Raw genomic sequence first — 21,976 nt, 5'->3', positions numbered from 1 at the left:
AGACATGTTTTTAAAAACAGAACAAGTAAACACAGAGCATTAAAAAAATTGAAGGATTCGTTACCCCAATCACCAAAGAAGCGGTCAGCTACACTGGCAGCATATTTGAAAAATTCAAACTCTCCAACGACAAAAATTTTAATTGATGCTGATGTCGTATTATCACCAGAAGAACAAAGTAAAAAATCAACGGAAAAAGCGGTTCTGCAAGATTTAAAAACAACAATTGATAGCTGCAAAATGAAAAGATCGAAAGACTCGGTTACGTCTATGAACGTGCTTGTTGCATCAATAAGTGGTGAACAAGTGACCCAAAGCAGATGTCGAAAAAATCTAGCTAAAAAACTTGGTTTACCAGTTAGACGAATAAGTAAGGGAAACACAATTCGCACCACTGTATTGAAAACTGAAAGATCTTGTTGGACTTACACGTTTAGAAAAACGCGCACTGACGCGATTTCAACGGAAACTAAACAACTTACGTACGACTTTTGGCTGCGTCAAGGTATCTCCCGACCGACTGGAAATAAAGCAGATATCAAGCGAGAAAGAATTGGACCCAAATTATACACGAGCCACGCAGTGTATATTTTAGAAAAGACCCAAACTGAAGTTTACCTGGATTTCATAAGCGAAAATCCTGATATCAAAATTTGTCAAAGGTCCTTTGAAAATTGCAAGCCCTATTTTGTTAGACAGGCCCGTCCAAAGGACAGACACACATGCTGTTGTAGATATCATGTTGAAATAAAGAGTGCCTTCAAATCATGTATGGACTTTCGGAAAAAGATCATCAAAACAAATGCAAATGACATTGGAATTGACGTCCAAGTATTCGAGTCCATAAGCGATGTGGTGGATGTCACATTATGTATAAATCCTACTTTGCAATGCATGAAGCGACAGTGTGCAGAATGTGGTATCCACAAACTATATTTATTACCAGAAGAAACTGGAGACGCGTAGACAGACGAAACAGTCAAGTGGGAAAAATTTGAAAAAGTTGAAATCAAAGCGAAGGGCAATAAAACAACAAAGAAACTCGTTCTGGTTAAAAAGGAATCAAAAGTCAGTGATTTATTTTCACACTTTTTGCAACTATTAAAATCGTTTCCATTCCATCAACACCTAGCTACTTGGCAAAACAACCAATTTCAAGAACTTTCATCTAATCTTCCACTCAACCACTGCATCTGTGTTCATGACTTTTCTGAAAATTACCGTTGCACAGAATTAAAACAACTTCAAAGTGCTTACTTTCAAAAAACTGAAGTCTCTGTTCACGTTACGATTATACATCGCCATGTTTTTTTGTTATTAGTGATGATCAACAGCATGACCAGTATTTCGTCCATGAAGTTCGTAAAACAATATCCGAGTACTTGGCATCTATTTCCTACCCGGTTGACACCATGCACGAGTTCACAGATGGATGTGCAGCCCAATATAAGAGTCGACATTGCTTTGGGGATATCAGCAACTCCAGTTGGGATTTCGGTTTCAAACATTTTACCAGAAATTATTTTGAGACTGTACATGCTAAAGGTATTTACATGTATATTTTCTGCACACTTTCTTCTTAAGGATACAAATACAGTGTCCATCAGATCGAACTAAGTACTTTAAACTTGTAAATGGTAGCTATTCTATTAGCATTTTCTTATGAAAACAGAATTGTTTTATACATTAATTAAGCCACTTGTTGATCACTACTTTCATTTTGACAAGATAAAGAAGTAAAACGTGCGTTATTTAATTCATTCATGTCGCGTTGAAGTTTATTTTGCATTTACTATATATGAGCATTTTTGTTTCAATTAAAATTTAATATTTTTGTATTATTACATGATTGTGTAGGACCTCAAGATGCTGCTGGAGGACTGTTAAAAAGACAGACAGGCAGATCTGGCAGTTTTGCGTGGACAAGCCCATATACAAAATGCCCGGGATCTGTATGAATTTGCTGTTTCGAATTTGACGCGGACAAAATCTGTTTGCCGGAGACGGCTTTTCCGTTTTCTTGATTTCATCCCAAGAGAAGGCAATTTAAGTTTCAAACCAATTTCAAACATCAGATCTGTCCATCAAGTCATCGTTGATAACTCGTCTCCCCATATCATTATACGCGAACTGTCCTGCTTTTGTGAAAAATGCAGTTTACAAATTTATCACGAATGTGTAAATGTTCAAAGAATTGGGCAAGTTCAACACCATGAAATGGTCAAGGAGACAAACAACACATTCGATGTTGAAGAAGATGACGAAGAGGTGCCCTTGTCCGAAATGGTATCCAAAGGACAGGTAATTGCCGTATATGCGGATGACCCAGACCATGACTATTTCTTGCTAAAAGTTCAGGAAGCAATTCAAACATTAAACAGCGAAAGCACTGACGCTTGGGGCTCAACTCTTCCAGCTGGTATTAAGGTCATCACAGGACTTTATTACGACAATATTGATAACAAGAATCTTCTGTCATACAAACTTATACCCAGGAGAAGAGCCGTAGTGCCAGCCAGTGCAGTAGTTTATATCTGTTCAGAAATAGATGCTCGGGCCAATATTGTTTTGGATGAATGTGTCCATTTAAACATATTGCATGCAATAAACGACATTATTATGTCTTAAAAATGAATTGTACATGATCGAATTCATAAACTTCAAAGATTGTAAAACCTAGTAAATAGAATAATATACCAGAATATAATTTTTCATGATTGTATAATTATATTATCCAAATACATGTATCTGTGCATTTAGCTGTATTGTCTGGGTAAAAGTGCAATATCGAATGTGGAATGTTTTGAATTCGCTGATCAAATTTATAGTTTATACCATGCAGCTTGAAATTTTCTAAAAGGAAATCACATTCCAATCTGCCAATTTTTTTTTGGTTTCTTAAACTATGATTGAGTTATTTAATGAAGATATACACTTTTTAAAGTTATTACTTATATTTCTTAAATATTGCCTGAGTTACAGGCGTGCAAATTGTGATCTTATTTTAAGTACATTTACTACCATATTACAGGCAATGTTTGTGCATTAATTCATAACTTGCTTGCAGTGCAAATCTGGAGAAACAGGAGATATGAATACATTTGTATTTATTTTAGTTTCAAAATTCACGGCTATTAAGAAGTTGAGTTTCTTTAAAATGCGACGTTACGTTTGTGCGTCGTTTGACGTTATAAGCGTAACGTTAAGTAACACCAGTATCGTGCGCGACGTCATAGCCAATTTGATTCAAAGGCGACGGTTTCCGATAAAACGCCTTCTATTGGGCAATTTCATTATCAGTTACTTGAATATTTCGTATATTTTGGACAATTTGAACAGAAATTCGTTTTCAAACTTTACAAAAAAGTAGTTTTATTTATTTATTGTTGAATTTCAAAACAACTTTGATGTTGTACGTCACAGAAACATTGGTTTGAGTTATTACGTCCTACATTAGTAATTAGGGGAAATAATTTAAACCTTTTTCTTTTTTTTTGCATTGAAAAACTAGTATGTAATGAAACCTTTTCGCTACAATAGTAAAATGTGAAAATCGTATTCCAGTAAAACTATTTTAAACTTACGAAATATCATAATAAATCAAATTGATATGTGATCATTTTTTTTTTAATTAAAAGAGACATATTTGTACATTCTTCTTAACAATTTTAATCATTATGTCATAATCTGGACCTAAGGAAACTTAAAATGAAAAGATGAAAAGATTCGTTCGAAAATGTGATAAATCCTAACAAAAAATGCAACGACGATTTCAAACCAGATTATCGCGATGATTTTGACCAGTTTATAATCGATATTTTTCACAAATATGTTCTGTATACCAGAAGCTAAATATTAAACAATGTTATCAAACAGCAGGATATTTACACACATTTATCCAATGCTAAGCATTAACAAACATTTTGCATAAAATATATATTTTATTTTCCTTGTTTCTCTGCATGACATTTTTTTTTTTTTTACAAGCAATATCCGACGTTGAAAGTATATGTATTCGCTGACAAATGAAACCGAGGCAGCAATTAATGATTGAATAGTGGTCATGCAGTAAGGCAGTGTGATATTAGTCAAATTTGGCCCCCATAATTCGCTATTTTTTAAGTGATTCAGGTACATTAATTTGTTGTGTTATTTAATAAAAGAGTTGACATTAAATATGTTTTTCACCTATTTATTTGATTTTTATGCACTCACTGGCAGTATATGACATCAGAAGTGACGCTATTTTCATAATTCAATCAAAATCAGTCAAAAATTGACATTTTTCTTATCTTTTTTCGAATGGGAAATATAGAGCGACTCTTTGAACAAGAACGAACTTTTTGTCAATTATAAATACTGGGGAGATACGTCTTTGTTGAGAATATTTTGTTTGTTCAAGCAGTCGCTCAATGTTTCCTTAAAGAAAAACTGCTTCAAAACAAGCCATTTTATGCAAAAAATGAGATAATGGCGGGAAAAGGTAAACTTTATGATGTCATATTTTAAATTGTGGGCACTAAAATCAAAATGAAAATTATGAGAAAACTTCAAATGTATATTTGTACAAATAAAATAAAGAATTACAGTAAAATGACAATGTTCATTTTAGGGGGCCATTTTAGGCTCAAACCGTATATAGTCCTTTATAACACACTTTACTACAATTAGTAGTTTTGTTAATTCGAATGATGATATACCGCAAAACAAAAATGACAATTTTTTTGTACAGATACATAATTGATTAATAAAGAGGAACTAATTTCTTTTGTCTAAAGGTCGCGCTGCAATGTTTGATCATGTCATAAATGCTTTGCCTGAAGGTGTGTGTATTCAGTACAAATACGAGCCGCACGTAAGCTACCGTAACCATTTTCATTCAGCCATGTCGAAAGCTCTTGCTCTAGTTCTGGTAAGTTTGTTTTTGTTTTTTATTTACATAACCATGATAATGATTTGATGTCAATTAATGATTTTGAAATATAAAATGCAATGAAGGGATTTTTTTTTAGTTTTGATCGTTCTTGAAAAGCAATTGCATTTTGATCACTTGTACAATGTAGTTGTATTCTTTAAAATTAATCAATCCACATCTTTTAAATTAAACGTTTTATTGAATTGATGTTTTAACTGCTGAGGAAATCTCGTAAACATACACGTATATATAAGGGTTAGAATACATGTATCTACATCAAAACAGAGTTAATGAAAGCTGCTAAAAAAGTTTAAAATAAACCACAGTACAAAAATTGGAAGTAGTGGATGAACGGGGTAAAATGAAGTCTCGTTCAGTTAAGTTGAAAATTACATTGTTTTAAGCTGTCAAAAAAGTTTAAAATAAACCACAGTACAAAAATTGGAAGTAGTGGGTGAACGGGGTAAAATGAAGTCTCGTTCGGTTAAGTTGAAAATTAAATTATTTTAATGATATATGATTTCTTATTATATCGTGTTCTGTTACAGTATTACTTGCAATTGTGAAGTAGTGTAACCACAAAGAATGGTCAAACTGAGAAAATTGAAAATCTTATATATGTGTACTTAGCATTTTATATTGGCCATGGTATGTAAAATCAGGCTTAATGATTTACCTTTATGCAAAAATGGGGAAATCACGTTGGTAACTTTCAAAAACTTCGTTCCCTGTGATTTAGTATACTATCGTAGCATCGATTTCTAAAGCTTAGAAAAAGTTGAAACATATCACGAACTGAAGAATGAGTAACCAAAAAGCATCGGCTATTCACTTTTAGGACTTTATTGCCTATTACTTAATGAGTCTGGATGGTCAACAGATTACCGGATAACCATTAGATCTTCTTAAATTAAAGGATATGATTTGTTTAGTAGGAAAACTTGTATGCATGTGAAGCCGTGCAGTACCCTCACATTATTATTATATTTTACTATATAATGTGGTAAAAATAAAAATGTCTTACCAAAACTGAAAATCAGTTCCTTACATTTTTATTTCATGCCACAATAATTATAATTGTATTCGCACACAATTATTAAAAGCTGGTCAAAATAAGAGTGTTAACCAAACATTATAATATCACACTAAAAGAAACCAACAAATATATCTCGCAAAGATTATCACAATAATTTGATAAAGAAAATTTTTTTTATATGTACTTATATATAAGATCAGGTATTTTACCCTTTAATCTGGGTATTTTCTATCATGTACCTTATAGAGAGTTCTTTCTCTAAAGGAGATCAATACAGTCTAAAAAAAAAAGCCACGACCATTGATCCCTCTCAATAGAGTATAGAACTGCACTCCATATTTTGGTCATGGTATCATTAAAGTATAATAAAACATGACCAGTTTCAATAAACAAAAGCTTTGAGTGATGACCTACTATACATAAAAATATCATTTTGTAACGTGACATTTGAACTTTTCGGGGAAATAATAGAAGTCCAAACTCTCGTGGAATAACTATTACAAAAACATTTTAATTTGTTAAAATAATCAAACATACCAATGTTAGAAATTCTGATTATGTATGATCTCATTATGTTATAAAGCAGAAAATTTAGATTAGTGCCTTTTTATTTCCCCATGTTATTTGAATCGATGGTTAGCTTCAAATCTTAAATAAAATGATATCTTGCAAACATGACCATTTAACAATCTGCTTTGTTAGGACGATGACTTATCGATATTGAATTTTTATTTCATTCAAACATTTAATTATACATGGATTACAGTTAAGTTCTGTCTGGGTTGTTGTATTTCCCCTTAACATCAATCATTGGTTTGTATTGATGCACCTAATGATGATATTTGGTTGTTTCTAACAAGCCATAATGGCAGAATAAATTGCATGTCAAGGTATTATTTCATGTTGACAAGATCTGCTCGCAGAGGTACATGGTTTTATTGCCAGAAACTCCGTGTAACTGTAAAAATGCTGGTAATGATGGATTCTTGAACAACGACCAGCCTTTCATTGGTCTGTGTTCTAGAAAAGAAAACAAGTTTATTACACCATTGGTGTTTTCCCTGTTTGTCTAATGGATAGCAATGGAACCACATGAGAGTATATATGTTCACTTATTTGTCGACACAGAATAACGATGTTAATATTCACATTCAGTTTAGGGAATGATGGGAGGGGGAGGGGTTCAAGGAGTTTAATTCAAATAAAAAATATGTATATATATACTGAGTATAGATAAGACCGTAAAGGTTAAATACCTGATACTTTTCATAATAAGAGCCTCATCTGGACATTGGTCTTTTGCTCGTAAAAATCTATACTTTTTCTTATTTAGAAAGCAATTAATAAATATTCTCTTTGATTTTGCAGGTTTTGGTTGCTGTGACGTCTGCTTTTCATTTGCAGAGCGATCCCAACGTTATACGTCAAGTTTGTACGGTAAGTTTATAAAATATGGAATTCTAACATAGTTATGTCCACAATACGTTAAGAAAATGTAGTCAAATAGTGCAGGGTTTTCAATATTTGCCAATATAAAGAAACAACTGTTTCTCTTTGATACTGTCATGAAGAACATTTGACTCGTGAATATGATCCAATCGTGTTTATGTATGCGTAAAATTCATTATAAAAAGGTTAAGATGTTAATGTATTCAATGATTGAAATTTAGCGAGGTAAAAAAAAATTGAAAGTTCATATCGCATTACTATCAGGGGGAAATGTCTGCGTCCCTCAGCAGAACAATTATTGGGTTAATGGTGATTTTTTTTTTTTACATGTACATGTACTTTATCCTGATAAAATGTAAAAAGTATTGCCTACTTCTCTAAATCTTAGCTGCCTTCCACAATCTCTTAAGGTGGCTCGATCACTACACCTTGAAATAATTTTTTTTTTCAAATCAGCAGCAAATTACTTGATTATGGTAGATAGCAAGATGGATAAGAAGTATATGTCAAAGAAGCAAAAATATTTGCAATTTTGAATGGAACATTTTAATTTCAAAAATATAAAAAAAAAATTAATTCTGTACACATGAACAAATGCTCCAGTCGAATTCGAACTCATAATCTGCGGTTCACAAGCTTGATACCTTAACCACTGAGCTATGGCGATATACAACCAAATTAATTGATACAGGTTAACAAAAAATATCTAAATCGTCATCTTGTGACCATGGTGACGCATTTTTCTTAAGTGTAAGTCTAGGTGTTGTGGAGTACCTTAAATTATACTGAACAAACTGCATCGAAATGTTTCAATGGTCCTGTCTATTTTTATACTATATACTAGTAAAACTATTTGAAAAAAGGACATAAGAAATCATTCAATTTTTAGTAATAATATACATGTATTGTTTTTGTGTTGATCTGATGGGTACCTTGGTGACCATCCAGCCTCTTAATTGTTATCTATTTCCTACAGTACGAATGGCGATACTTTTGCCAGAGGCAGGGAATGACTTGTAGAGCTTTCCAGCAGTTTGACGCTAGCATTCCCAGACCTCGATGCGAATATCCCTGGCAAAGAAGGTAAACAACAAGACAAGCACGATCTTCACATCGTGTGTGAATTTATGTCACATCAGTTTTCAGTCGTTTGATTTCTAAAAAATTTTGCTCAACGAAATTTCATTTCTTTTTCCTTATGACAGAGGCGGATGGTGAAGCAGACGATAACTGTGGTGGAGTTGTACAAATTATATTAATAATAAATTTGTTTTTTAAAATTTGGGTCTCCGTTTTGTTTTTTCAAACGTATGATTGAAGTTCTTTGTTTGGGATACCTGTCGATCATCGTAATTTAAGCATTGACAAGAGTTGGATTAATTGTGCTGTCATTTACTAGCTAGTAATTGCATCAGCTCACACAACATTTCTTTTAAATTTAAATAAGCCTAAAAGTATATAAATCTAGTTGGGGTTTTTTTACAATCATGAATTTAGAAATTTGTAAAAAATGATGTTGAATATGGACCATAACTACTCCGGTATATGCTTAATGCTCTCTCTCTCTCTCTCTTAATTAACAAGAGGCCCATGGACCACATCACTCACTTGAGCAACAATATCCAAAATAAAATCAGCTTTATGGTTTCAAATACAAAATGTTTGCACGGTATGGTAAAAGGTTATATATCCTGCATAAAAATATTTTCAGTTTTTATCTCCAATTATTCTTATGTTAAACATCGAGCCCCTTTTTTAACAAGATGATTTCATGTTCTTATCACATACATGTATTAAGCTACTAAAGTTCTCAAGATCTTAAGCATTTGTCCATATATATAAAACAACATTAAACTTTGAACCCCCTTGTTAAAGAATTGTCCAGGGGCCACAGTCTGAGAATCAATAATATGTCAAGATTGTTGCATAAAAGTAATACCTTATATTATTATATTGTATAACATTTGAGTTTTTGAGAATGATATAAAAATAAATGTTTTCTTATGTAAAATTTTATCCCCAATTTGGCACCCTCTGATCCCTAAAGATAATTATTTTCACAAACTTAATCTACATGACTATCTAGGGAGGCTTTCACTAAAGTTTCAACTTTTCTAGGCAAAAGGTGTTTTTTTTTAAATCCTGATTTGAACAATCTTAAATCTTTCTAACCTGGGAATGCTTCCTCAAAAGTTTCAGATTTTAAGCCAATTGGTTTTTGATAAAAAGATTTTTCTTTATATACTTATGTAAAAGTTTAACCCATCTATCATTGTGGCCCAACCCTACCCCTGGGGATAATAACTGAGCATACCCGTACTTGAACTTTATACACTAGCTCATGATGCTTTCAAACATGTGACCAATTGTTTTTTTAAAGACTCTATGGCTCAAGTGAGCTAAAAAAAAATTGTATATTTCTTTTACGGTCTCATTTAACTCATCTTCGCTAGCCAAGGGTTCTGTTCCCCCATGATTGGAAGCGGAAAGAATGAAAACCCTTCACCAACCAAGGGTTTTCTCTTGTTGTTGTTCCCTAGGCAACGAAAGATGTCATTAACTTAACTCAAAACTTTGGTCTGATTTTTAAATGAAAATGTGATTAATAAATAAACATGAATCTTAAAATTGGTGTTCTTGCAAAATATGTTATCACCAATAAGGGAAATATATAAGTACAAGGTTCCCTTTTTGTTCATAAAACAACAGTTTTTAAATTCTGTTGTTGCCCATCAAGAAATCATTGAAAAACATATAATTTTTCTGCTAGTTTAATTTACATACAAATAAAGCGTTCTCATAAATTGTTTCATTATCAAAATTCAAATAAGGCATAGGAGATTCTGTTGGTAATGTTGATTAACAAGTTTAAATTGACATGTTCTAAATACAGTTCAGAAAAATGTGGGTATAATAATTTCAATTTGTATTTTATTTCTATCCCGCGTAAGAACAGTATACATAGCATTTAGCAACATCATATATCTTTGTTCATTCCACATGATAAAAGAGTAAGTTCATGAAAAAATGGAAACTGCCATTGCATATCATACATGTAACCAAAGTATAATAGACATGGAAAACGGAACAAAAGTCTGTTTATATCACATGACAATGACCAATGACTGGCAGTCTTTAAGGGTTTAATTGATTAACTATGTTAAAATAGAACTAGGAGCGGGCTGCAGCTTTGACCTGTTGCTGTTGTAACTGCTGCTGAAGTTTGGACAGCGCCTCACGCTGACTCTCCTGTTTCTTCTCCAAATCCTTAATTGCACCTTCATGTCTTTTTCTGGAATCATAGATAAATGAAATGAGTGCCTGCATCTTACCATCATAATATACATTCATATGCATTCATACAAGCAAATTACTAGATTACAACATTTATTATTAGGTACAACATGAATTTATCGACAAACTTACATTTCTCCTTTAATGTAATCTATTCTTTTTTGCACGTTCTGTTTGGCTTCTGTCACATCCTGCTTCACCAAGACTGGGCCAATCATTTTAAATACATTGGCACCATCTTCCACTCGATCAAGCTCCTAAATGAACAATTTCTATAATTTGATTTATCAGACTTACACTTTTAGTGGGTTTTTTTCATCAATTCATTTCTAATTAGAGCTTTAATAATAAAATCTTAAGATCTTTGAGGGGAAAGATCACTTTGGGTTACTGGCGTTTTGCCCTAGAGCCAAAGCACCCAATGCATGAGTGCCCCATATTTTTTATGGAGCACTTAAATTATGTTTCCTGAGCGCCCCAAAGATCTTTCACGGGCGCTCCACGTATCTTTCATGAGTACCCCAAATTAAAAAATTGTCAATAGATTAAATCTTGCATAATTTTCACGAGTGCCCCAAAATTAGATTGTTCGACATTCAACAAAACACTTACATTGGCATAATTTAACTAGCACTGGAAAGTCCCTAAGATATTGATACATTATTTCTTAAGATAATGGATTTTTTATTAGGGGCGCTCTTACCTAAAAAAAAAAAAATTATTAATGAATAAACCAACATTCCAGGCGCTCTTGAAACCTACTTGGGGCACTTGTGAAACGTAATTGCAGCGATCTAAACAAATTTGGGGCACTCATGCCTGGGGCGTAATGGTTTTGGGGCAAAGTGACCAGCACCCAATCATTTTTAAGATAGAGAAATGTGATATTCAGACTGGCTTGAATACCAGCACCAGATGGCTCAGTTGGAGAAGAACCTAACTAGAGATTTAGAGGGCCCAATTTTAAGTCCGGGTCACGTCCATCTTTATTACACATTTAATCTCTTTTAATGTGGATATACCATTTATTTAACATAATTAATATAAAATTTCGAGAAAAAATTAAGCGTTTTATGCAATATTTCCCATAATATTGTCCACTGTAAATACCTTACCTCTTTCACCAAAGAATTTTCATTCAACTGAGCATCAAGCTGTTGCCTAAGGTTCACATGTTTTTGATAATCTGTAAAATAAAAAAGTAAACAGTAATTCTTTAACAGACTATTAAATAAGAGTTCAGTACATAACCATAATGAAAAATCAAAGTACTGAAGAACTGGCGGGAGTTGATTTTGTCGATGTTTATTTATTTTAAAATCAATGATATGTTATTTTGGATGACAAGTACATGTATAAGTAGTTTCTAATTTGAATTACGCATATTTTTATAATATGAATTTTTGAACTTTTTCGACTAGAATGTCGAGAAACCTCCATATGAATCATGTTAAATAATATTTAAAGATAAAATTAATTCAATCAAACTATGTATCAGTGGTAGTAGAAATATTTCTCGAAAATTGTATGGATCCAAGCAATATTGAACTCTAGTCTCGTTCAACCAATTGCAAATGCTCGGCTGACACCGTAAATCTCCGACAAGGGTTTACGGAGACAGCCGAGCGTCGAGTTGAACGAGCCTATATTGAACTCTGGCGTAGGAATACATACGACTACAAAAAATATTTAAATTGTTCGTCCCATTCAAAATCTGACTATTTTTAAGGTATTTGTAAATAAGTTTCCTTGAAAAACAATGCTTTAGCATACATTACATCGAATTTATCAATTATTTTCAAGAACCAAGTCTTGTCAGGAGCAATGATTTGTGCTGAGGTCCAAACACTGTTTCACTTTCGGTTTGTCCGCGTGACTGAATAGGAGAGTTGATTTAAAATCAACTCCCAAAAATATGATAAAGTCTGTAAAAATAGTCGAGAAAATTCGAACGAACACTCGTGGTTTTCACTTAACTACAACTAATTACACGGATGTTCTAAAAGTAGATCAGTCAGATCAAGTAAAATAATTACAAACTTTAAGTCATTGATTTAGTTATAAGTAAACATCATTTGAATGCTTCATTCCAATACCTTTTTGAACAGCTTGAAACTTTTCCACTTCTGTTTGTAGTTTTTTCTGAAGCTCCGCCATCTTGTCGATAAACAAACTACTATCTAACGGCGTTTATGATTGGGTTTCTCTCAAGTGCTTGGCCATTCAGAGGTCTTGAAAAAACTTTTTGTGCGACGACCACTAAAGCTATTTCTAATTTAGAAGAGCTCCTCAAAATGTCAAGTCGTGTGATATCAAGGATTATTAATGTAAGGCATTTTAAATGGTTTTAAAAATCACAGTATTTAAAATTTAGATTATAACCATGATTACTATAGCAATATGCAAGTAAATGAAGTAATTAAAGAACGTATACAGCAGGCACGTAGCATCGTTTTTGAAAGTGGGGGGGGGGGGCCAGACTCATCCAAAAAATCTTGACAAGCAAAAAAAAAAAAAAAAAAAAAAGAAAAAAAAAAAGGAACATGTTATGTTTTCAAAATCCTAATCCGTGGGGGGGGGGGGGGGGGAGCTGGCTTACTATATAACTTCAATTTCACTTCTCATTTCCTTATTTTCATATCAATTTTTTACATACTTCCAAAAAAGTTTTTTATATGTAAATTTTAAAAAAATTGTTGCTGCGAGAAAAAGTGGGGGGGGGCCAGCCCCCCCCTGGCCCCCCCCTGATGCTACGTGCCTGTACAGTGGGGAGAGCCTGAGTGGTTAAATAACACCAGAGACATAAATAACATAAATGACTGGAGTACATTCATGTATAATTGTATATGTAACTTAATTACCAGTACTACAGTTTGGTAGAATCATGAAGGGGGAGAGATTATGACAGCTAGGAAAATTGATGCATAAATGCCAAAGTTATGGATGCAAACAATTTCAATTTCAATTTATTTATTTACCAATTAAGGGCCCTCAAGGGGCAACATGAAGATTGTATACATACAACATCCAATGTACATTAAACATTCAATAAACACACAATAAACATACATGTATACAAGAGGGAAAAAGTTGGATGATTGAAAGAGCTAGGACAGACATGAACATTTAATTATAGTATATATATATGTATGTTTCTATACACTCAATACAGTGTCTTCTGTATAGTTATGTTAAACACCATGCATAAATATGTCAAGCATGTCGGATATATATTTTGCTTGGGATTTTCCTACGCTCATGAGTAGTGGTCTTCAGAATAGCATGTATCTGTATTCATTCTTTTTGTTAAAAAGTTTTGATTTACCATTTAAACTGACATCTTTTATGATAGGACATTTTGCTTCATAAGTGTGACTGTGGAAGGACTATTGGATTAAGGAAAGGATACTTGGTAAAATATCTGAAAGAAGTGAATAATGGATTGAAAATACCTTACAGACATTATGCAACAGGAATTAATCTGAAAAATGCACCAAGAACGAAACCTTTGGTTAGGTCAAGAACTATGGTTTTAAATACCTTTTACACTGTGAGTATCAATCATTCAAATGCATACATAAATGAAGCATGATCAAAAAGTTAATAGTTAAAGTCATACAAAACTCTATTCGATATAAGAGGATTCAACATAAATATTTTAATAACAATCTAATTAAATTTAGACTTGTAATTCCGCTCCTCTACGATACGCTATACAAGCTTGTATAGCGTATCGTAGAGGAGCGGAATTACAAGTCTAATTTTAATTAGATTGTTTTAATAATTAAATAATTTTTATAATTTGAGAACAATTTCCAAATAACACAGATTGTTAAACTAAAATATATAAGAAATATGCTTTTTAGATAATATTTTACAATTTGGTATTTATATATGCTGCAACATATCAGAGTGTTCTTTGATAAACGTGCCCTCCTTTAAATAGATATTTTCTATATATAGCACACAAAGACGTTCAAGAATCCGTTCCTAGAAAAAATATTTCAACCAGTATGTTTGGCCTTAAAATATTATCTATTATTACTTATTAGGTTAGTTACTGACTCACTACGGAAATATATTGGGTTCATCAATCTCATAGATGGCGAGGCGTAGCCGAGCCGTCTATGAGATTGATGAACCCAATATATTTCCGTAGTGAGTCAGTAACTAACCTAATAAGTGTTTTGTTTTCCCGAAGACTATCAAGTGACATATTTATTCACAAATAGCGATGATCTACGTAAAGCCATGTATACTGGTATACAAGATGCCTAACGTCTCGTCCAATTTAACTCATTTAAACTCTTCAAAATTTTCAATCTCACCTTTCAAATATTCTTTAAAAATCCTTGCTTCACTCATGTTTACTTGCAATGTTTTGTTGCTATTCAATTTTAAATGTTTTCTCCCTTTCCTCTGCAGAGATTTGAGCAAATTTCGACGCTGCCATTTTGTTCTGCTCCAGACAAAACAATGTGAAGTCAATATTCTAAGGGCAACTACTCTAATTTTAAAGAATTTCAAAGGGCAACTACTCCAAATACTTAAAGAACTTACGGCATGCGGTTTATGTATTAAATACTATGAAATGTCGAATTGAGTAAGCGAAGCGTCGACCAATGACGGCCATATTGCCTAATATTATTTCTCACAGAACAAATATAGAGATATATGAGGCAATCACGTGCTATGTTTAAACCAATGAAAATGTGACATTTCAGTCCAAGGGAAAACAATAAAAGTTATCGTACATTTTATCCCAGAATAGGATTTCTTTAATATTCATTCAATTTATATATATAATTATATTGTACATGTATAAAAAAAAGGATGATATTGTGTTCTTTTGTGCTGTATTTGAAACCTTTTATTGACTATAATCATTGATTAGATAATTTTTAAGTTTGAATAGTACAGGACCCAACATTTAGATAGATTTGATTATATTGTTTTTCTTGTCATCATAAAAATCAAAGGTAACATACCAGTAATATCTTTATATTATGGCATTTTGGTTTAGGGTACCGTATATACTCGCTTATAAGTCGGTATTTTGGGAGTAGAAATTTGAATAAAAAGTAGGGGTCCGACTTATAGGCATGACATACAATCAGATAATTTTTCCACTGAGTAAAACTTCGTTTTTGGGTGCCATTTTGCTTCCAACTTTTGACTTGCGATCCCTATACTTGACATTTTTATTTTTTAACTACTAAAAAGATAAATACTTAATAAATACATTGAAAGTTTCAACTGTATTTCTTAAAATATGAACAAGGTTTATTTGATAGTATTTTTTATTTAAACAGGCAATTATTTACGCCTGAGGTGATAATAGCTGTAGGTATAACTGTACTTAAAACAACACAAGCCAACTCTGAGTTTAGGAGGCTAATTACCAACCCTAATCAGTCAGTAGATGATAAAATCACTGTCATTTTATTTCCAGTAGCATTTAAAATAGTTTTGAGCTATAATCAAGTTGTAATGAGTGTTTAAAAAACATAATGGCGTCCAAAATCGTAAGTTACAAACTTCAAGAAAGATAACTCTTTACAGAAAACTATTAAAAAACATGGCGTCTAAAAGCGATCTAGTGGGATTACAGAACAGCAATTTCTGTTTAATACTTAAAAATCAAACACAAGAATAAATGCTGGTCTGTTTAAAAATTTTAAAGATCGTTTTATAATTATTCATAATTAATTACACATGAGGTGATAATAGCTATATTGGTGGCTGTAGGTGGCATGTCACAACACAAGCTAGCTAACACACCACTTTTAAAAGGGGCTATACCATCTTAATCAGTCAACAGGGGATCAAAATCACTATCATTTTATTTTCAATAGTATTTTAAATATTTTTACAGCTTAGACCAAGTTTTCATCAGTGTATCAATATAAAAAAAATGGTGTTCAAATCGAAAGTTATTCATCCAGGATAAATGTCTTAACCATGTTAACTGAACACAACACTTTTAAAATGCATTGCATCTAGAAATGATAACAGAGGGGTCAAACACCAATATTTTTTAAACTAGAATATAGTCATGCTTGATAAAATGTGCTTATTTGATCGGCAATCTGTAGACTGATTATCCAGAAAATATTACCGACTTATAGGAGGGTCAATGGCAAAATCTTGAAAATAAACTTGAAAAATGGCAACCGACTTATAGGCGAACAATACTTATAGGCGAGTATATACGGTACGTTAAAAATATTTTCATAAGTATGGTATGTTTGTCGGTTTTTTTACTGGATTTTTTTCAGACACTACCTATCTTGATAGTGGCCTTTGTTTGTGTTGAATATAAAAGAAGACTGAAGTCACAAGCTGTTCAAGACAGAGTTAGGTTACAAAAAGAGGAGAAACCTATTCCTCTGCCTACCTTGATGTCAAAAGTGTAGGTGCTTTTGTGGTTAAGACACACAGTATAACAAACGAAATGGTTTATCCTTCTTCCAAAAAGTTTATAATTATACTCTCTATTATGTTGTCTAATTTAATGAAAATTATTCTTCCAAATTTCAGTATTTTAAATTAAAATCTAACGTCATAAACAATATAAACAGCTAGCTTTAATATGAGCTCACATTGAATAAAAAATAAACTATTTTTACTGACGTATTAACAATGATTATTGTATACAGTAAAACTCATTTAGTATGAATACAGATATAGCAAATTCTTGGATATTGTGAAGTATTTTGAGTTCCCGTTAAAATTCTCAACAAACCTTTGCAAAAAATTTTCGGTTATAACTAATTCGAATATAAGGAATTTACAAATATAGCAAACTGATTTTAGTCCCATAGAAGTTAATAATAACAAAATTTAACACTTTTATATCAAATTTCATTCAGTTTAATAAAGTTTGCACTACTTTTTAACATAATACTTTGAATAAATTTATTTTCATATAAATTTTTCGACTCACAATCCGATCATTATAGGTTTCAAAGACATATATTTTTATTCTAAGCCTCAATTAGTAAAAATTATAGTCTGGTGTAAGAAAACATTTATATAGTGAATTCGCTACAGCTATTATTACGAATTCGTAATATGGATATAACAAATTACGGATATAACGAAGAAAATCAATTGGTCCCTAGGACTTCTCTATAACCGAGTTTTACTGTACTGGTATAGCAGGAAATTAATTTGCTGGGTAAGCTTTTGCTATGTGCAGGCAGGTAAGCAAAAGCTCCACATATTACTGTTATTTTTATTTAATAGTTTTTATTATGAGTTTATATTATATGCTGCAATAATGTAGCCTTCTCCAATTTTTGTTGTCTGACGTTTTCTCATCCCCCCCCCCAAAAAAAAAAAAAACAACAACAACAACAAAAAACAAAAAATGGACAACATTATCACAGCAACAACTTTGTTAGCTTCCAGAGAAAACATGTTTTTTTGCTTAGGTAATTATATTCAAATCTCTAAAGACCATTTATTTGGTATATGTATATCTAAGTATGAATTACCATATATAAGATATGCATATGTTTACCAAGGTATTACACCTTCTAGTATTTGCAAAACTGTTCTTGAAATATTTTTATGGTTAAATCTCTTTGTACTGTTGTATCATTAAGTAGATCAGGTATGATTTTTTCAGAATAAATACATTTGCATGCATACAGGTTTTCATTTATGATATTAATATGTTCACAGAAAAAATGAAGCAGACTTAAAAGATTTGGAATTCACCAGAGTGGAGCTGGAGGGAGAGTTTGACCATGACCGTGAAGTAGTGATTGGGTACAGGGCTAACCAACAGCCCCATCTAACACCTAAAGGAAGTAGATGGCAGAAAGGAGTCTACATTGTCACACCATTTAAACTGAAGGAAACTGGGTAAGATTGTCAAGGCATGTAATTGAATTTGTAGCTAGGGCCCCTAACCGTAGGGGTGGGGGTGGGGGGTATGCCATTGGTGTTTGCTCATGCTTTTCCAATGTATACATGTACCCTCATCACTGGCTTTTGGTTGAAGTTATAGGAGCATGTCCCATGTTTAATTTTTCATAGATAATTGCGTTTTGCTATAGATGATTGTCATTTTATTAGTTTTTTTTCTTTATGCTGCTGAACAGGGATACAGTCCTGGTCAACCGTGGGTGGGTGCCCTTACAACTGGCGGACCCCAAGGCGAGAGTGGGAGGTCAGGTTACAGGGACTCTGAAAATATTGGGTCTGCTGAGAAGCACAGAAAAGGTCAGCTATTTTTATTGTTTTCACAATATATGTAAGATATACGATTTTCATAAAATGGTTTTGTATGCAATAGTTCTATGTCATGACAAGGCTTGTAAGCCTTTAAGCTCACATCAACAATGAAGATATGCATTGACACTGGTGTCGGCATTCTACTAGGTTAAAGTTTTTCTTCACCCTCTTACATGTATATATAAAGCAGAAATAATTCATAGATACATGTAACATCTATTTATTTGTCTTCTGCATGAGAGAAAATGCATTGATTCAATAATCAATATGGACAAGATAAGCTTTGTAATCAATGCTTCTCTTGTGAATGCATTCTAAATATTTACTCTCTGACACTTATATCTGTCTTCTTTTTTTTCTTCAGAAAAATCCTTTTGATTTCCGACCAAGTCAAGATTCTTTTAATGAAAAGTTTTTCAGCTATCTGAATGTAGACGATATTGCAAAATATCTTGGAACAAAGTGTGTTTTTGTTGATGCAGGTATATATTCAGGATTTAGTTTTCTCTAAAAAAAAAAAGAAGAAGAAATCCGTTTTCAGCAAATGCATACATAATTTTTATTATTGGTTTAATTGGTTCTTTCTCTAGTGAGTTCTTTCCCAGATGGCCCTATTGGTGGACAAACAAAAATAGCATATTCCCACTCAAGACGGGATGAAATTTTGATGCTGTAAGTGTGGGGAATTCTTTAACCAGTTGTTTTTAGATAAATCACATATGCTATGTTTGCATGAAAATGTTTAGAATAGCTTGTTGAATTTTGTTGCTTGGTCATGTGCAAGAAATTACAGAAAGGCTTAGTATTTTGAAACTTGTAAGATTGATGGATCATAAGTGGTTTAGTTATCCGCATTTTTAATTTCCAAGCAATGAGAGTCCTACTTTCATTGAGACATTGCACAGGCAAATGAAGGTTCAATGAATATGCACATACATGTACATAGTCCATGTGACTGTTAGACTTGGGCCAATGATAATTAATTCACCTACAAGCACTGAAATTTTTTAAAGTTGTTCAAAATTGAAGCAAGTTTCAAAATTTCTATGTATGGTACCGGCATTAGAAGCAATTATCAAAAAAGATTGTTTTATAGTTGTATGTGTATTTACTAGTACTATACATGTACATGTATATAGTGGTACATATTGTACATATTCCTTTCTACTTGTCGGTTAAGAATTTAGATATGAATTAAGTCACATTTTTTAATTTGGTTTCCTTTTATTTTCAGTATGTTGATTCTTGGATCAATAGCACTATTTTGGTTCACAAAAATACACCCCCAGAGAGCAGCTGCAAGATATGCTAAAATGTATTTTTCCAGTAAACATCAAGCCAATAAAATGTGACCAAAAATGTATCTGTATTTGTTTTGAATTAATGAAGTAACATTGATGGGTAAGGCAGACTGAATATACACAATATATACTAATCTTGAGTTGACGCTGGACTGCGTATATTCGTCTTTAAGTCATCTTAAGTTACAAGTTTCAATCTGCATAAATTGCAACCAATTTTTAGCTCACCGAGACGAAGTCGGGGGGAGCTTATGCTATACCCTCGGCGTCGGCGTCGGCGTCCGGACCTGGTTAAAGTTTTTGTTGCAGGTCCTGTATCTAACTTATTACTTGTCCTATCTTCACCAAACTTGCATGAATGATGCATCTGGACCTACTAATGGACTTGAGAGACTTGGATGCTGAATCTGGGCCATGAATTTCAGATGCTGGAGGAGGTTAAGGTGTTTGGAGCAGGTTAAAGTTTTTGTTGCAGGTGCCCTTTGATAGCCATTTCTAAGTTACTACTGGTCCAAACTTCACCAAACTTGCATAGATGGTGTGTCTTATGATACTGATGCACCTGACAGGCTTGAATGCTGAATCTGAGCCATAGGTTTCGGATGCTGGATGAGGTTAAGGTTTTTAGAGCTGGTTAAAGTTTTTGGAGCAGGTGCCCTCTGATGATTATATCTTACTTACTACTGGTCCTTACTTCACCAAACTTGCATGGATGGTGTGTCTTATGATACTTTTGCACCTGACAGGCTTGAATGCTGAATCTGAGCCAAAGGTTTCGGATGCTAGATGAAGTTAGGTTTTTCGAGCAGGTTAAAGTTTTTGTTGCAGGTGCCCTTTGATAGCCATTTCTAAGTTACTACTGGTCCAAACTTCACCAAACTTGCATAGATGGTGCGTCTTATGATACTGATGCACCTGACAGGCTTGAATGCTGAATCTGAGCCATAGGTTTCGGATGCTGGATGAGGTTAAGGTTTTAAGAGCTGGTTAAAGTTTTTAGAGCAGGTGCCCTCTGATGATCATATCTTAGTTATTACTGGTCCTAACTTTACCAAACTTACATGGATGGTGTGTCTTATGATACTGATGCACCTGACAGGCTTGAATGCTGAATCTGAGCCATAGGTTTCGGATGCTGGATGAGGTTTAGTCTTTTTGGAACAGGTCACATGTTTAATATATGTAGGTAATAGCACTATTTCAAACTTGCATATATGATCTAACTATAATATAAATGAATGGCAGAGGTAGCTTCAGATGCAGAGCCTGATCTCCATTATCAAGGATGCTAAAAAATATATCTTAGTTATTTCTGGTCCTAACTTCACCAAACTTGCAAGGATGGTGCGTCTTACGATACTGATGCACCTGACAGGCATGAATGCTGAATCTGAGCCATAGGTTTCGGATGCTGGATGAGGTTAAGGTTTTAAGAGCTGGTTAAAGTTTTTAGAGCAGGTGCCCTCTGATGATTATATCTTAGTTATTACTGGTCCTTACATCACCAAACTTGCAGGGATGATGCATCTCATGATACTGATGCATCTGACAGGCTTGAATGCTGAATCTGAGCCATAGGTTTCGGATGCTGGATGAGGTTTAGTTTTTTGGAACAGGTTACATGTTTTATAGATAATAGCTTGCATAATTGATTTAACTATAATATAAATGAATTGCAGAGGTAGCTTCAGATGCAGAGCCTGATCTCCATTATCAAGGATGCTAAAAATTCTCCTA

The 21,976-nt window shown here is 33.0% G+C and overlaps 3 protein-coding genes and 1 pseudogene across 3 annotated transcripts; 3 read left to right on the top strand and 1 right to left on the bottom strand.

Moving 5' to 3' along the window:
* Positions 1-771: 771 nt before the first annotated feature.
* On the top strand, positions 772-2,747 carry LOC128156789 (uncharacterized; annotated as a pseudogene).
* Positions 2,748-4,789: 2,042 nt separating this feature from the next.
* LOC128157249 (uncharacterized) lies at positions 4,790-8,682 on the top strand. Its single transcript, XM_052819708.1, has 4 exons — positions 4,790-4,912; positions 7,320-7,388; positions 8,377-8,483; positions 8,606-8,682. Exons 1-4 carry the CDS (start codon positions 4,790-4,792, stop codon positions 8,616-8,618), a joined length of 312 nt encoding a protein of 103 aa, XP_052675668.1. The 3' UTR covers positions 8,619-8,682.
* A 1,473-nt stretch (positions 8,683-10,155) lies between these two features.
* LOC128192452 (prefoldin subunit 6-like) lies at positions 10,156-12,929 on the bottom strand. The gene is made up of 4 exons (XM_052865125.1): positions 12,791-12,929; positions 11,810-11,880; positions 10,827-10,951; positions 10,156-10,692 (listed from the first exon to the last, which is right to left on the bottom strand). Exons 1-4 carry the CDS (start codon positions 12,849-12,851, stop codon positions 10,572-10,574), a joined length of 378 nt encoding a protein of 125 aa, XP_052721085.1. The 5' UTR covers positions 12,852-12,929; the 3' UTR covers positions 10,156-10,571.
* On the top strand, positions 12,874-20,299 carry LOC128192448 (surfeit locus protein 1-like). The gene is made up of 8 exons (XM_052865120.1): positions 12,874-13,021; positions 14,047-14,244; positions 16,973-17,106; positions 18,384-18,566; positions 18,806-18,926; positions 19,303-19,420; positions 19,529-19,610; positions 20,173-20,299. Exons 1-8 carry the CDS (start codon positions 12,887-12,889, stop codon positions 20,288-20,290), a joined length of 1,089 nt encoding a protein of 362 aa, XP_052721080.1. The 5' UTR covers positions 12,874-12,886; the 3' UTR covers positions 20,291-20,299.
* Positions 20,300-21,976: the final 1,677 nt, after the last annotated feature.

Source organism: Crassostrea angulata, chromosome 7 (assembly GCF_025612915.1).
Source record: "Crassostrea angulata isolate pt1a10 chromosome 7, ASM2561291v2, whole genome shotgun sequence".
NCBI lineage: Eukaryota > Metazoa > Mollusca > Bivalvia > Ostreida > Ostreidae > Magallana > Magallana angulata.
This window is presented reverse-complemented; position numbering and strand designations above follow the sequence as displayed.